This window comes from Petaurus breviceps, unplaced genomic scaffold (genome assembly GCF_028583685.1).
Source record: "Petaurus breviceps papuanus isolate PSGF00001 unplaced genomic scaffold, PetGlider_PUasm1.0 38, whole genome shotgun sequence".
Taxonomy (NCBI): domain Eukaryota; kingdom Metazoa; phylum Chordata; class Mammalia; order Diprotodontia; family Petauridae; genus Petaurus; species Petaurus breviceps.
Genome location: NW_027186304.1, coordinates 75,002,762 through 75,021,101, shown reverse-complemented (window position 1 = coordinate 75,021,101; position 18,340 = coordinate 75,002,762). Strand labels below are relative to the sequence as shown.

Here is an 18,340-nt window from a genome sequence, read left to right as displayed (position 1 = left end):
TATTGTCAGTCACCTTCTCCTTAATACTTTCTTCTCTGGGTTTTTGTGATAGTTCTCTCCGGTTTCTCCTCCTACCTGTCTGACTCTTCCATCTCTGTGTACTTTGCTGTACCTTCATCCAGATAGTTCTTACTAACTCGTGGTGTCCCCCAGGATTCTATATTGGGCCTTCTTCTCTTATGCATCTATACAATTTTGCTTAGTGATCTTATGTAAGGATTTAGTTATCGTCTTTATGAAGATAATTCTCAGATCTATTTATCTAGCCCATAACCACTTTCTTGACTTCTTTCATTTCCAACTGTTTATTCAATATCTCAAATTGGATGCCACATACATATCTTTAATTCAACATGTCCAAAACTGAACTCATATTTCCCTCAAAACTTTCCCTTCTTTGCAACTTCCCTATCACCATCACGTGTATCATCATTGGCCTAGTCTCACCTAGGATTACAACCTAAGTTTTAGCCTCAATTCCTCACTCTCACTCCCCAAATCTAATCAGCTTCCAAATCTTGATGTTTCTATCATCATAACATCTTCATAACATTCTCCCCTCCATCTCCGACAATGCTACCACACTGGTACAAGCCCTTAACATCTCACATCTGGACTATTGCAGTAGCTAGGATTCAACCCAGGTCTCCTGACTCCAAGTCTCATATTCTTTCTGCCACACCACACTTCGGAGGAGAGAGAGATTCCTATGAGCTGGAGTTGTGGTGAGGTTTCATGAAGGAAGTGGGGTTGAACCTGAGATGGGAGGTTTGATGGGATTAGGATAAGCAGAGAAGAACAAGGAGAGACTTTTATGTATGACTGTTATAAGCATAATTGCAGAAGAAAGAATGTCCATGGCACATTTAAAGACTAAGTCCTTTGGTAAAAGTAGCAAGCTTACAGTGAGTGAGAATATGGAATCATATTGGAGAAGTAGTTCAGCATTGGATTAGAGAGAGCTTCAAATACTGTCTTAAGATGTTTCTTGCTTTATTCTTTAAGAAGTTAAAACAACCTCTCTAAATATATATTATCCTAAAATGTGACTTATTTTAAAGTCCAATTTGTGATTAGGATAAATTTGTGATGGACTAGTAGTAAAGAATATTACTTTTATTAATTTTATGCAAGTATGCATCTTTGGTGGAGAAAAAGATGATTTCTAAAAGTTCCATGGGGCAATAAATATATTTTATTGATCCACAACACTGATTAAAGTAGTGTTAGTGTGTATATCTGAATTATTCTATTGAAATGAAATCATTTCCTAGTAGGGGTTCTAAAATTTCAACCCAAATCCTTTTGACTATATTTTCTCAGCTGTATTTCTGAAATATTAGTTTCCTAATCTGCATCATTCAGTGTTTTATTTTCTAAACTTGATGGAAAGAAATATCTAAAGAGTTATTTTTACATTTTTCAGATATTTTGTATATTTTGCTTCTCCTCAGATATTTGTTCCCACATAAACTTGTACTTAGATGATAACTTTCAAAAGCCATACCATGTGCATCAGAAACTTGGAAGTAAATAAATTGTCAGCAGTGGGACAATGGTGACAAAATAAAACCTGGGCTTCTACCCCTCATGGTTTTTATAAGTAGCTATAAAAATTCAGATATAATTGCTAGTTCATGTAGACTCTGGAATGTGTGCCTATCATCTTTTCGATAGTGAAAAGATGTGTTTAGGAGGTTGGAATCAGGAGCATTAAACTGCATAAATATTTTTGGGGGGGACACACATATGTACGTAGGTGTGTATGTATACACAACCACACACATGTATATAGACACATATATACACACTCACTATACATGTATACCTATATATACATATATATTGTCCCATATTCACTATATACTGTGTGCCAGGTGGGCTTCTGTGAGTCATTATGGTCACTTCTATCCTCTTAAAAAAAAGTGAAAAATAGAAATGAAGCCAGATTTCTGTTATCAGTCTTCTATGGGTTGTAAGATGAACTACTGTTATATTTTTACTGCAACATGCATGGCTGTGACATGGTGTTTAATAGTGTTAAGCTTATTGCATCTTAACTAAACACATCTGAAACAAACGATGACCCTCCCGTCTTTGTGATAGTAAAATGGCTCTCTGATGTGATCCTCTGGACTTGAAGCATTAAGTTAATTTTCCTCTGGATCTCTGAGCTGCATCCTTTCTTCCCCCTGCGGAAACCCTGTGAGGAATACAGCTTTTGACCGAATGACAGAGCGTGGAGGGTGAGATAAGATGCATTAAATTAGAAAATGACAAAAAAGCCTATTTAAATATTTGTCACAATGGCATGTTTAACTCAGGAAGTGAAGGCAAGCCAATGTAGAGACCTAATATTTTGAAGAGAAATTTGGTAAACCACCCAGATCACTTTCACACTTTGAAAAGATAAAATTGAAGGTTTGACATGAACAAATGCAGTTTCTGAATTAGGGATTCTTTTCTTTAATTTTGAATATAATCTCCTTTTGGTTCTTTTATTTTACATGTAGATTTAGTGTTAGAAAGTTCTCCATCTTGTGTCATAATATTATTAGAACAGGCAAGTTTGCAAATGATAACAAACAGTTTTATTTGGGGAAATTAAAAAGATGAGAAGGTGAAAGGAAAGGACACAATTAATCAATTTATATTTCTAAATATTTCCTTTCTTGTTTTTCTTTTCCTTTCGGGGAAATATGTAGTATAGTTGAAAAAAACTTGAAGTTCAGAGTCTTGGACTTGAGTCCTAGCTCTGTCATTTACTAGCAATCTTGACTGCTTTGGTTAAAATACTTAAACTTCTCTTAGTACAGTATAAATCTAAGCTGTCATTTTTAGTATGACATTGTTAACAACTGTAAAAAAATTCTGAAGAATAGTGAAGGTGCAATTTAAATCACAAAATGATGTTTCCAATTAAAGCAGAAAATATATTAAATTTTTGTAAAAGACAGTAAAGTGACACTTTGTTCCTGCATTTTAATCATGCCAACACATTATATGATTCTTTTTTTTTTTAAAGAGAAGGCTGGATAACAACCTGATAGTTATTTTTTTTTTTAATTTGTATTTTACTATGATGGGACATAGCACCAGTCTCTGATGGGGTTAATCTAGCTACATAAATTTCCATGCTGTGTATGATAGTAGTAAAGCTTGTGATCCCTTGATCTTTGATTAGATCTGAGCTAGTAAATATCTTGTGATTAATCAAAATGGGTTGTTCTGCATGTAGTATAAGTCACCTTCACAGATGGGCTAGAGCATCAGAGTTCTTCATGAATATTTGTTCTATTCCATTCCAGACCAGACTTGCTTTCTGTTTGTGTATTTAAATCGGATTTAGTCAGCCAAATGACAGTACTAAGAAGAAATTGTAACTTGAGGCTTTGAATAGTGGGGCAGGAGGTTGAAGGGAAGAAACATTTTTATTATCTTTGAATCTTTTACATAATGTTTCATATGTGAAAATGTAGATTTGTGGACTTCTTAGTCAAATTTAAAATATAGCTCTATCAATACTTTTCTTTTATACTAAACATATTTTTATGGTTAGAGAAAACTTTTTGTAAAACATCTGTGAAGACATGTATTAGTGAAAACAGCAGGTATTTTGCATGTTGAATTGTTCTTATTTTTAGTGGCATAAGCAGCCCTGCTTTAACATCCTTTAAACCCATGACAAGTATTTTTTTTTCTTTCCTTCTCTGATCTAGTCAATTACACTTTGTTAACAGGCTGATTTCTTTTGATAGGCAAAACATTAGGCATCAGAGAATGGAAGCACTGCAAGATATCTGTGGCTTTATCTCCGCAGAGTAACTTTGACCATTCCCACTGAACTGCTCAGTCAATTTATTAAGACAGTCCTTTTGATGTTATTTACAAGTAGACTGATTGAAGTGACAGTAAAGGAAGTATAATGTGGTAGAATAAACTACTGAACTGAAGAGAGTTAGATGTGGGTTCAGTTTTGGCTCTATCACTGCCTGAGTGACCTTGGGCAAGCCCTTAATAGTCCTAAGCAATCAGTCTTCTCATATGTAGTATGGGAAACATGTTCAATTTCCTTAAAGGCCTTTTCTACATCATACTTTCTTTGATTAGCCAATTCTTTCAAAAGTTGTATATGTTAAATAGCTTGGACTCAAGACCCTTGTCATAATTTTCTATTGCCATCTTCCAGTGTAGTGCAGACAAGGCATAGAGAAAAAGAAAGGAGAGAAAGAACATTGGTTTTCAAATGAAGAGGGTATGAGTTCAAATCACTGTTTTTTTGGCTACTTACTATGAACATGACAGTAGAAAAGTCATTTCCCTTCTGCTCATATGCAAAATGAAGGAGTTATTAGATTAAATGACGTTCATAGTGACTTTAACATCAAATCCTAAAGTATAAGTTACTTTTTTTTATCATAATTAACTTCTATTTACATTTGGAAGGATACTAGGCTGGTTAATAAACAATGGTACTTAGTCCCATTGTTTATGATCCCCAAAGTCAATCTTTAAAATATGAGTGAAATTGACATTTACCTTTCACTATGAAACAAATTATTATACACATTATGGATAGTTAAATGCATCCTCTAGGTTCCATATATGTAAGTAACGTTATTGGACCAAATTAATAATATCATAACAACTGGTCAAGAAAATAAAAATCAGGTCAATCAGTCACTGGTCTTGGTCTACATAATGTTAGAACAACAAACATGTTTTAATAAACTGAGACAGCCAGTTTAAATTCTGTTTGTTTGGGTCATAAAAAGCAGTTAGGTAACAGGTTTGAAAGGTTGTCAGGAGTCATATTTTAAATAATTATATTACACCAACAAAATACTGGTTAGGTGAGGCTTACTTATAACATCAGTGTTATTAGACATAGGCAATATCTTTACTAGTAAAACTATAAACTAGTTTTAAAAGCAGAGTGTTTTTTCTAGATACTTATTTTATATAATTTCTAATAAGTGAGTTTTTTAATGAATTGGGAATTTTTTGGAATTACTGGGAAGAGAGGGAGAAAAGGAAAAAAGAAAGGGAAAGATGGGTGGAATGAAGGAAAAGACTAGAAGGAAGGAAGAAAAGAAAAGAAGTATAGAAGAAGGGAAGGGAAGAAAGGAGAGAAAGAAGGATGGGAGGAGGAAAGGCAAGGGAAAATGAAGGAAATAAGCATTCATTAAGCACAATGCTAGGCACTGTGTCAAGTGCTTTTCAAATATTATCTCATTTAATCCTCAAAACAGCCCTTTAAGGCAGGTGCTGTCATCTCTATTTTACAGTTGAGGAAACTGAGACATAGGTTAAGCAACTTGCCCAGTAAAGTTATTTGAAGAATTAAGTTAATTTTAAGTGTCTGAAGACTCAGGTCTTCCTGACTCCAGGACCAGCATTCTATCCACCATGCCACCTAGGACATAATATAATCTTAAAATTAGAGATAGTGAGTTTTCTAAACTCAAAGTATTCACTTTAGATGTTTAAATATATAAATGCAGAAGCATATATTTAGATCTAGAAGCATACTTTGATGTCATTTAATCTAAACACCTCTCATAAATAATAAAATCAAAGTTCAGAGAAATTAAATGAGTTGTCTGAGGTTATACAGGTGTAGCAGCAAGCACCCCAGCATTCCCATGGTGGCTGCCAACACAGGTTCTTAGATCTGCTTTTCTAAAGGAAAGCAACTCAAAATGGGTTAACAATCTTGCTTTAATCAACCAAATATATCGTTTATGTAGTTCAGGGGAAAAAGTCAGCACCCGAAACTTCAGAGTATACAGACAGAAGTTACAAGAAGACAGAGAATCATTTCAATTAGACAGGCCTCCAACTGTCTGACCATTACATACATACATACCTAGTCACAGTTACCAGAGAGGGAAGCATCAACGTCTGTTTTTCAAAGCCAGGGGCCTCTCAACAGCTGCCCAGAGTCTCATCTGGTCAAATCACACAACACTTCTCAAAGTGGGCCCCAAAGCAAAGCCTCATATCAGGGATTATATAGCCTTCTCCTAGCTCAGAGAATGTAACAACCCTATTGACCCACTGCCCAATCACAAAGTATCTCCTGAAAAACAAGCCTCCTGCCATAGGCTCCAGGTGCACTTAAGCCTATCAAAGGGCCTAGGGGCAGGGAAGATCTTAAATTTTCATTCCTATAACAACAGGTTCTAAGTCTCAAGGAGGGGAGTCATGTTCAAATCATTTAACTGCAATGATATTGTTTGATTGATGACCTATCATGGTGGTATGAAGAGGGTAGTGGATATTGTTGAATTGTATAATTGTAAGGAGCCAAGAAATTGTCCAGCTCATCTGTCAGTTTCTAGACATCCCTGCCACATAGGTTGACATGTGATTAATTTGATGTCCTTTGTTTTCTTATTGTTTACATAGGAGACCTGGGGAACCTCCATTGATAAATGGCTTGATTCCTTATTTTGGAGTGAGCTTTCAAATGCTAAAAAACCCTTTCAAAACCATCCACGGTTATCAGAAAAAATATGGAAATATATTTACCTTGCAAATGAATGGTAAGAATTCTTTTCATTAATACCTTCTATACTCATCTTATTTTATCAGTTTTTTAATTATTTCAAATTACTTTAAAGATGTTGTTACTACCATGGTTTCACATACAGAGCTCCTGTTAAAAACAAACTATTGTATTAATTAGAGAATTGCTAAAAAAAAAAGTTGTATATGACTGTAATGAATGACTGTATGAGAAATAATAAGACATCCAAGTCACATGAGCAATAACGTTGAAGATTAAATATTTTTTCTGATACCCATGAACTTGCAAACCTTCAAAAAAGAAATTATGCACCCAAGATAAAGCAACTTAAGCTGTCTCCATGGTTTAAGACACAAAGAATTCAAAAGAAGGTAAAAAAAAGAACAAATCCAGTGAGCTGATGTTCACTGACCCTGAACTCACTCAGTACCCCTCCCTTATTCTCCATACTACCTATAACAAGACTTCACTAGAAGGACATGACATAGACTTCCAACAAAACCCATATCAATATTCTAGTTTCCCTTCCCTCTTTCTAGTACTGTGGAGAACCCCCATGCCAGGCTGTGGAAATTTACCCTGGGTGTGACAGATAACCATGTGAACACAACCTGTCAGGATCAAATGTCTGCCAAGGGCCAAAATCCTTGAGCATCAGTGTTGCAGCATGACAAATTTCTAGCATCAGGCCAAAGAATTAAAGAAGAGAGGGAATGGGGCAGAACACTGTGTGTGTTGGATAGGGGTAGGCGAAGCATATAGAATGCCATTAAGCTTGAAGGAAAAATAATGGAATCCAGTTAGGTCTAATTCTGACCACTCAGAATGCCAGCTGGGGAAAAGACCTAGTCTAGTAACCATAAATTGCCCAGGATGGGAGAAGACTGAGAGGCTTTGAGTCTTAACACCTAAAGAAATCACAATGCGGGGAAGGAGTCAGAAAGAGAGTAATAGGAAAATTAAGGTGGGTAAGGGGGAGACTGAAATTACCAAGGATTTTGAGAAGAAAGCACAAAGACCTTGAATATAAACATAAATCAAGAGGAAAAGAAGAAAAACAGTAACAGAAGGAAATATGATCTCCAGTACGAGTGAGTCCTGGCATCTATGAATAAATACTGTAAAACAAAGCCAAAGGATACAGTGCTTGATTAGACAGAGTATTCCATGGAATTTGAGAAGAATGGGGAACCATAATGCATTGTTTTTGAGTGGTTCAAAAGAGAAATGAGAATTATGAGAGTAGAATTTATGTCCTGCAACAGCCAAAATAATAAACAATAGAAAAAATTGGAATATGCAATGAAATAAAAGACAGAATAATAGTAATGCATATACACAAAAAAGGGTTATCTAGAAGAAGAGAAGAAAAAATGGTAAAAGAAAATATGCTCACTTTGTAGGCAAAGCATACTGATCTCAAAGACAGGATGCATGGAAGTAAGCTAAGGAAAATTTGTCCCTCAGAAGAACAATCAGAACATATTTTGTGTAGTTATATTCTAATAAAACTGAGACCACAGAAGAAATAGAGGAATACCTTCAAAAATACAAAATAAGACCACATAGAGATCTTAAATAACCCACATCTCAGAAAAGGAAATAGATTCAGCTATAAAGGAGCTACCAAAGAAAAATCTTTAGGTCCTGATGAGAATTCTATCAGACTTTCAAAGTTTAGTGCCCATACTTCATAAATTATTCTCAAATATTAAGAAGGAACTACCCTACCAGAATCTCTTATGAGACAAATATAGCATCAATACCTAAACCAGGAAAATATAAAACACAGAACAAAAACTGTAGGCCAAAGAAACACAAAACAAAACTGAAGGCCAATATCATTAATGATTATCAATTCCAAAATTTTAACAAAATCTTAGCAAGCAGACTATCATGATTTATTATAGAAATCACTCATTAGGATCATATGGGATTTATACCAGGGATTCAAAGATAGTTCAACATGAGGAAAATAATAAACATAATTAATCATATTAAAAACCAAAACATCTGAAATCACATGATCATTTCTGTAGATGCAGAAAAATCCTTTGACAAAATGTAATACTCTTTTATGCTAAAATCCTTATGAAGTTTAGACATAAAAGGACCTTTTTTAATATCAAAGAAAGCAAACATCTAAAATTAAAAAAAATTAAACTTCATAAATATTGCAATTACCCTAGAACTTTTTCCAGTATATACAGGAGTGAAAAAAGAATGTTCATTCTACCTACTATTATTTAACATAGTTCTGGAAATGCTAGCAACAGTAGTAAGTCAAAGAAAGGAATTAAAGAATAAAGATAAATAAGGAAGATATAAAACTATCCCTGCTTGCTGACAATATTATGGCTTACTTAGAAACTCCTAGGGAATCAGCAGGCTTACTAATTGAGACAATTAGTAGCTTAAGCAAAGTTACGGGAAAGCTACAAAATATATTTTCAAAAATCAACAAGATTTCTATATAATAACAACAAAAGAAGCAATAATAGCAAGGAAATCCCATTCCAAATAACTAAAAAATTAATAAAAATATGTGGGGATTGATCTCCCAAAGCATACAAAAAGCCTCATAGGTTCAAGTACAATGTGCTCCTTAAGGAAATAAAGAATAATTAAAATAGTTGGAGGAAAATTCAATGCTCAATGCTAGACCATGCCAATATAATAAAAATGACAGTATTTCCAGAATTAATTTATATTTTTGATGCTATACTTCATCAAATTACCAACGGGATAATTTACAGGACTTGATGAAATAATATAATCCATTTGGAAAAACAAAAGATGTAGAAAATGAAGAGAAATTATGAAAAAAAGTAAGGACAAACAGGGTAGCTAGATTGCACAGTGGGAAGAGTGATGGGTCTGGAATCAGGAAGACTCATCTTCTTCACTCTAAATCCAGTCCCAGACATTTACTGGCTGTGTGGCTTTAGACAAGTATATCACTAACATGATAACCACAGAAGCTGCTATGAATATGCAGGTGTGTTTCCAGGTTTGATTCACAAGACATAGCAGACTTGCTTCTTTGAAGACAAAACCAAGAGATTTATTCATGTAACAGAATGCCAAATCCACCATGGTAATAAAGAAGTTGATACACATTACCAATACAGGGAGCACTGCTATCCCCAAGCCTCCCCTCTGTCAGGCCTCTTGACAAACAAGCTCCCTTAAGCGAAATGCCCCCTCTCACCCCAGCTAGCTGTTCTGCCTCTCTCTGCCTCCTCTCTCTCTTAGCTCCACCTCACTCTCTCCTCCTGCTCCCCCTTTCCTGTTCTGTGCTCATGCTCTGTTAGTTAAACTCCTCCCACAATGAGCTCCATGTGACTCAGCTGTGGAGTGGGCCAGAGCACAAACCAGGTCACATGGGCCTATTAAGGGCCAGGGAAGATCTTCAAATTCCCTTAACGTTACAATAGGTCTCAACCCTATTTGTCTAGTTTCCTTATTTGTAAAATGAGCTGGAAAAAGAAATGGCAGAGCACTATAATATCTTTACCAAAGTAATCCCAATTGGGGTCATGATGTGACTGAACAACAGAAAGGGACAAAGAGGGAATAGTACTTCCAGATGCCAAGTAATAAAAAGCAGCAGTCATTGAAACCTTCTGGTATTGATTGTAGAGCAGGTAAATCAGTGAAACAGACTAGAAAAGGGATATTCAAAAACAACAATAGCCCAGTGTCTGATAAAGTAGATAACAAATTTTCCAGGGGAAAATGCCCAATTTGATTTAAAAAAACTGTTGGGAAGACTGGAATACAGTATAGCAGAAATTAGACTCAGACTAACATCTTACAGAATATCCCATAATACATTCTAAATGAATATGCAAACTAAATATTAAAGCATATAAAAAAGAAAAGAGATAATATGCTATTCAAGGATATAGATAGGCAATTTATTCTTATCCCCCCAAAAAAGATAGAGGCATAAACAAAATGTAAAAATGCATAATTCTCATTGCTTGAAACTTGAAAAGCTTCTGCATAGACAGAATCAAAGCATCTAAAATAAGAAGTGAAGTGGTCAAATAGGAAAACAGATTTTTTATCAAATTTTCTCTGGTATTCAATATATAAAAATAATTAATAAATATATGGAACATCAGTAGCCAATCCCTAGTAGGTATATGATCAAAGAAGATGAGCAAACAGTTCTCAAAAAAACCCTACAAAATATTCACAACCACATGAAAACAAATTCTCCAAATCATTAATAATAAGAGAAATACAAATCAAGATAAACTTGGGGTTACAATTGGCAAAGATAACCAAAAAATGGTAACAGTCAATTTGAAAAGTAGTTTGGAATTATACAAATAAAGTGACTAGAATGTCCATTCTTTTGCTTGGCTAATGAAACAATCAATAAGAAGAAACTTCCCATATAGTCAAAAATATTTTAACAATATTTTTTTTGTGATTGGTAAGAACTGGAAACAGAGTTAGATGCCTAGCAGTTCAGGGATGGCTAAACAAATATGGTATATGAATATAATAGAATACTACTGTGCTGTAAGAAATGATGTGTGTGATAAATACAGAGAACCATGGAATAATCTACACATGAGCTGATGTGATGTGAAGTAAGCAGGGCCAAGTGTTTTTAATAGGAATGGATGTTGTACTTTGTCAAAAGCCTTTTCTGCATCTATTGAGATAATCATGTGGTTTCTGTTAGTTTTATTGTTGATATGATCAATTATACTGATGGTTTTCCTAATATTAAACCATCCTTGCATTCCTGGAATAAATCCTACTTGATCAAAGTGTATTATTCTAGAGATAAGTTGCTGTTGCCTTTTTGCTAACATTTTATTTAAAATTTTTGCATCTATATTCATGAGGGAGATTGGTCTATAATTTTCTTTCTCTGTTCTATCTCTTCCTGATTTATGTATCAGTACCATATTTGTGCCATAAAAAGAACTTGGTAGGACTCCTTCTTCACTAATTTTCCCAAATAGTTTGTAGGGAATTGGAATCAATTGTTCTTTAAATGTTTGATAGAATTTACTAGTAAATCCATCTGGCCCTAGAGATTTTTTCCTAGGGAGGTGACTGATGGCTTGTTCAATTTCTTTTTCTGAGATGGGATTATTTAAGTAATTTACTTCCTCTTCAGTTAATCTGGGCAACTTGTATTTTTATAAATATTCATCCATCTCCCTAAGATAGTCAAATTCCTGTGCATACAATTGGGAAAAATAATTCCTAATTATTGTCTTGATTTCCTCTTCATTGGAGGTAGATTCACCCGTTTCATTTTTAATACTCATAATTTGGTTTTCTTTCTTTTTTTTATCATATTGACTAAGGGTCTTTCAAATTTATTGTTTTTTTTTTTCATAAAACCAGCTCTTCGTTTTATTTATTACTTCAATAACTTTCTTAATTTCAATTTTATAAATTTCTCCTTTGGTTTTCAATATTTCTAACTTAGTATTTAATTGGGGATTTTGAATTTGTTCTTTTTCTAGGTTTTTCAATTGCATACCCAATTCATTGACCTCCTTTTTCTCTAATTTAATCATGTATGCACTCAGGGAGATAAAACTTCCCCTAAGAATTGCCTTTAATGCATCCCAGAGATTTTGGTATGTTGTCTCATTATTATCATTCTCTTGAATGAAATTACTGATTGTTTCTATAATTTCTTGTTTGACCCACTCATTCTTTAGGATTAAATTGTTTGGTTTCCAATTAGTTTTTAGTCTATCTTTCCATGGCCCTTTATTGCTTATAATTTTTATTGCATCATGATCTGAGAAGGATGCATTTAATATTTCTCCCTTTCTCCACAGAATTGTGAGATTTTATGCCCTTAGAACATGTTTTATTTTTGAGTGTATGCCATGAAGCACTGAGAAGAAAGAATGTTCCTTTTTATCCCCATTCAGTTTTCTCCAGAGATCTATCATATCTAGCCTCTCTAAAATTCTATTTGCCTCCTTAACTTCTTTCTTGTTTATTTTGAGCTTAGATTTATCAAGTTCAGAAAGGGGGCAATTAAGGTCCCCCACTACTATAGTTTTGCTATCTATTTCTTCCTCTAATTCCTTTAACTTCTTCTCTAGGAATATGGATACTATACCACATGGTGCATATATGTTAAGTAATGATATTGCTTCATTCTCAATGATGCCTTTTAGCAGGATATAGTTTCCTTCCTTATCTCTTTTAATTAGATCTATTTTTGCTTTTGTTTTATCTGAGATAAGGATTGCTACCCCTGATTTTTTTTTTTTACTTTAGCTGAGGCATGATATAGTCTACTCCAGCCTTTTACCTTTACCCTGTTGGTATCCCTTTGTTTCAAATGTGTTTCTTGTAGACAGCATATTGTAGCATTATGGTTTTTAATCCATTCTGCTATCTGCCTCTGTTTTATGGGAGAGTTCATCCCATTCACATTCACAGTAATGATGACTATCTGTCCCTTCCCCTCCATCCTATTCCCTCCTTGCTTATGGTTTTGTTTCTTCCTTCTCCCTTCCCCTCCTTGAGGGTTTTCCTTTTGACCACCACCTCCCTCAGTGTTCCCTCCTCTGACCCCCCTTTCTTTACCTACCCTCTCCCCTTACTACTATTTCTCTCCTCTCTGATCCCCCCTTTTTATCCTTCCCTTACCCTCCTATTGCCAATAGGACACCATAGATTTTTTTTTAAGCAATCGGGGTAACTTGCTCAAGGTTACATGGCCAGTTATTTCTGGGTGGGTGCTAAGTGTCTGAGCCCGGGATTCGATCTCCAGGTCATCCTGACACTGGAGCTTTTTTCATCATGGCTTTCTGGGAGACCAATAATTCTCTCTCCTGGATCTGTTCTCTAGGTCAGTTGTTTTTCCAGTGAGATATTTAACACTTTCTTCCAATTTTTCAATCTTCATGTTTTGTTTGATTGACTCTTGGAGCATCATAAAGACCTGAGCTTCAATTTGACTGATTCTATGTTTTAGTGAATTATTCTCTTCGGTTAGTTTTTGAAGGTCCTTTTTTAGGGAGGCATTTTCTCCAATTACTTCACTAATTTTACTTCTTAAGGATTTGTTTTCTTCAGTGAAACTTTTTTCCAGTTTGGTCACGGTAGATTTAAATTTGTCTTCTGCCTGCCTAATAAGGCCTTTAAAATATTTCTTGAGCTCCTCCAAGAGGGCTTTTTGGACTTGAGAGCAGTTCATATTTCCTTCTGTGGTCTCAGGTGTGAGTATAGAGTCCATGTTGTCCTCTCTATTTGGTTGTTTTTGCTCGCTGTAATAAGCTCTCATCGATTTACTTGTCTTTACCTTCTCCTCAGCTTCCTTCCTTCCCATTGTAACGTCCTATTTCCTAATTTCTCAGACTGGGAGCTAGGTGCCTGGTTTTTGGCTTTGTGTGCTGTAACCTCTGGGTGTGTAGGTTGAGGCCTAGGCAAGGCCTCTCAGTGTTTCTATTAAGTTATGCTGATGCTCACAGAGTACTCTGTGGAGAAGGGGTGGTCTGGCCACTCCAGATTTCTGCCTCTATGCCCCTGGGCTACTGCTCAGGCAGGCTTTTGCTGGTCAGGTGAGGTAGGGCTTGTTGGCACCCCTACCCCTCTTCTTTTCAGACTTCTTGCTGCCTCAGTTACACCCCCTCTCAATGACTCCCAAGCCCGAGGCTATTTCCACTGTCTCAGGATTTCACTCTGGGTGGGTTTTCTAGGTCAGGGATGGGGAATCAGAGCAGCCAGAGTTCACTTTGTCATCCTAGGCTCTGAAAAGTCAGGCAAACAGTTTCAAAACTTCCAGGCTGGGGGCTGATAGCCCCAGAAGAGGCTGCTGTTTCTGCTGGGGACCCGAAGCCCTCTCTTACCTGGCTCCAGTGAATCCTCCCAACCCTTGGTGAGATGCTGGTGAGATGGCTGCGAATCGCCCTTGGGGTGGGTGAGTCCACTGGATGGGGCTCCTTCTGTCTCTGCTGTAGTCTGCTCTCTCATGTGAGCTGCTGCATCCCCCAAATGTTCTGTGCTCCCCCTGCGCAGACCCACGTGGGTACTTTCCTGTGCAGGATTCTGCCATGCTCTGTCTCCCAGTGGATTCTGAAACTCCCAAATCCATTCAGATTCACTTTAAAAGTTTAGTGACAGGATTCATGAAGGAGCTTAGAAAAGTTCCTACTTCTGTTCCACCATCTTGGCTCCACTCCCCCCCCCTTTTTCTTTTTTCAGTCCAATATAGGAAAGATGTTGGGAGGGGGCATTTAGTTGATTTATATCATCTCTACATACTCACATACTATTAGACTAATATTGCTAAAACTGAAAAAAATACTTTTTGAATTTTTTTAAGATTCATATCCCCATCTTGCCCGGGCTATACATATAGGAGCTACTCATAGACCCAGTTCCACTACTCATCTACACAGGAGATTTGACTCATTCTGTTTCCAACAAGGGTTTGTTTGCTCCTCCTTAGACAACTTTGTAATCTTCCCCTCTTGGGGGCTCACCATATTAATGCTAAGTTTGGCTAAGGTACTCATTGGACATTTCTTATCAATGCTTAGAACCCCACAACTCAAGAGATCCTCAATCTCTGGCTTTCTGTGAAACCAGAATTACAAGTATATGCCACCACATTGATGCTGTTTGATATCTTATACTCTACTCAAACTAAGAAGAAAATAATGCATGAAACATATGCCAGGACAAGGATGAAGAGCAATAGAAATCTGTACCTGTCACTTGGCTTTTGGGTTAAAGCCCAAGAAAATGACTCATTCCTCTGCAAGCTGCACTCCACATATTCTTTACCATATTCCAGAAATTTCTTCATCCTGGAATTCATACATTGGTAGCACCTTCCACCCCGGTGGCCTCTCCTTCACTGGATGTCTTTTCCTAGAACCTCCATGTAAGGAGAGGGCCCAGGTCATCCAGGCAGTCCAGCCTACGCTGTGGAATTTCTCTACCATGTTCTCATGCATCTTTGTTCTCACTTCATTCTCTCCCTCTCTTTTCAGTTTTCTTTATGTGTTTTCTTCTCCCCATTGGAATGTAAATTCCTTGAGGGCAGAGCCATTCTCTTTTTTTCTACTTGTATTTGTGTTTCTCGCACTTGGCACAGTTCCTAGCAATAGTAAAGACTAAACAAATACTTATTGGCTGACTGACTTGGCACTCAGTGATTAATTAGGAATCATATTCCAGAAAACTCCTCTCAATGAATTTTTTTCTTATTGGAAAATGCCCATAAATTTTTCAAGAAATCAATTTGACCAACTTTTAACCTTAAGACCTTCGAGTAATCTACATTGGAATCAGACTGAAAAGAAAATATCCTTGATCCAAATAATAACAGTGTCAAAAAACAGAAGTTTCTCAACATTTCATATTGGAATTGTTTTGCTTGTACTGATAATGAAAACTGAATCAATAATGTTTATTGTTCTCATTTCTGCTCCTCAAACTGGAATTTTGGCTAGAATGACTACTCCTCAGATATACAGAAAGAAACAGTCTTTATTATTGTTATTATTTTAAAGATCATGCCCAGGCTAAAAGTGTTGGTGAGTACTCACAACATATATGGCAAGGTCACTACCTTACACGTATACTCACCAGATCTTGGCTATCTATTACTAGTTAGAGTGGTTGATGTACAGATATGATGTATCCAAGGATAGGTTTGAGTATGCATTATTTGAAATACAGTTAACAAATCTATATGGGGCCTAGAGGATGCAAAGCAAACTGTCCCTAATTAGGCCCTTCCTAAGGAAACCATTCCCAGAGAGTGATGATTCCCAGTCCCAAACTTCATCACTATAAGGAAGAATATGAAGAGATATATGTGGAAGTTCAAAAACCTCAGTGAGCTCAGAGGCACAAATAGGGTGGACTGGGAAGGTTAAATGATTTGTTGTTAGTGTGTTTCACAGAGTACCTGAAAAAAGCTTTCTTTTGGCTTCTAGGAGCAAGAAAGAAGCTGCCTTCTCTTAGTTCTAAGAAGAGGGACAATTGTTTAAAATAAAACTCTGTCAAGGTGTGTTTTTCAAAAGGCTGATCACACTAAAGATTGGGATAGGATTCTGGACATGTTCTATCTCTACCAGAAGCTACTTTGCTGCTCCTTAGGCATCCAGGTGGCCACTTGCCTTCATACCAATTGCTTACTATATTGATTAAAGACAGTGCAGACATCTGATCAGTTAAACCCACTGCAGTTCAGAATTTATGAATTTGAGAAATACACCAGTGTTAGCTTCCCTGTAGCAGAAATTACAGGTGCTTACTACCACACCCAGTGGGATATTTTGTTTAAAAAAGAATATGGATTATTATGAAGTAACAAGAATCTTAAAAGGCATTACTAGCTTTGGCATCCCCATCCCATTTCTCTTTTAATGTAGACCATGCAGTTTTCTAAGCATTTTAGGAAGACATAAGGCTCTATGCCTGCCCTTGCATATGAGAAGAGGAAGTGGCAGTTCCCAAATCCTTTCTGGAAGACTATCAGGTGACTTCTATGTTTCAATAGGGTTTCTTAATGGTGCCTGGTAGTACACTGAGTCAAGATTATTCTGACTGTGAATGTAAAAGAAATTTTCTATAGCTAGGAAAATCTAACAACACAGGTCATCAAATTGTTGACAAACAAAAGTAAAGCAAAATCCAGAAGCATTTGATTACCTCAAGTTAATATATAGATGGTTGCAATGCATGAGTCGGCCATATTCTATGTTAACTGAGCTTCTGCTTACACAATGACAATACTAGTCAACTGTTTTTTTAATGACCAAAATTTTTGTTTGTCATCAAGTAGATAAAGCAACTGAATAAATGATTTTTTCTTTTCATCCAGTTGTTACAGCATTGTATTGACACATTCTTAATGAAATAAAGAGAAAATCATGAATGTTAGCCTTCTTTTGTTTACCTTGAAAAAAAGCAATAACAAAAAGTCTCACTTGGTTTTTAGTGTCATAATCTCAAATACTGAGACTCATGCTGAATTTTGTGCTATCTTAGTGATGTGATGGGAATAGTGTTTTGCATGTAGCTGACAGTACTTTCATGATTGTATGTGTACTACTTCCCTACTCTCTTAATACCATTTATGAATACAGGTGCTGTCAAAATTTTATATTAATATATGTTGTCCTAGTGATCAATTTGCAAAGTAGTTCATTTGGAAAATTTGAAATGATGAGCAGAGTTTCTGTCCTTGTCCCCATGATTTCTCCAGTTGTACTTTTTCATGTGATGAGCAAATGATTGTCATCCAAAAAAGTCACAAGGGACACGGATGTCATCTTAATAAAGAAATTAAAAGGCACATCTTTCCATGAGAAACAATGTAAATTTCTGACCTGTCGTAGAAAATAGTTCTCTAATTGGTTTTGTGTGGTGGTGCAGCAGAATCGTTTTCCCTAAACGTCACACCAGCGAAGCAGTACTGTACATCATTGTCAACAGTTCAGTGAAATCTTCCTAATAAGAGGATGATTATATAAATGTGATAGTCTCCAAGAGAAAAAAAAGTCATCTCTTGATTTCTCATATTCACTTAATGAACATTTTCCTTGGGAATAAGAAATGCATTGAAGACTCAGCTGAGCAAGGATTTTAAGAAATTTTATTAAAAGCCTCTTTTCATTGATTTTTTGTGTGACTTCATAAACTTTTAAAATTGGAGTATTATGAAAAAATATGTGAAAAACATGGAACAATCAATGATTCATCATCACTCTAAAATTTAAAAAATGACTGGCCTATTAAATAAAGAGAACTTTTTTCTTTTTGTAGTTAAGTTAAAATTTTAAGTAT

The 18,340-nt window shown here is 35.8% G+C and overlaps 1 protein-coding gene across 1 annotated transcript in view; it reads left to right on the top strand.

The window, feature by feature from the left end:
• Positions 1–18,340, top strand: part of CYP7B1 (cytochrome P450 family 7 subfamily B member 1) — a 303,001-nt gene that overhangs the window by 210,180 nt on the left and 74,481 nt on the right. The window contains exon 2 of the mRNA XM_069100023.1: positions 6,412–6,548. Coding sequence (XP_068956124.1) covers positions 6,412–6,548 — 137 coding nt within the window. The remainder of the gene's footprint in view (positions 1–6,411; positions 6,549–18,340) is intronic.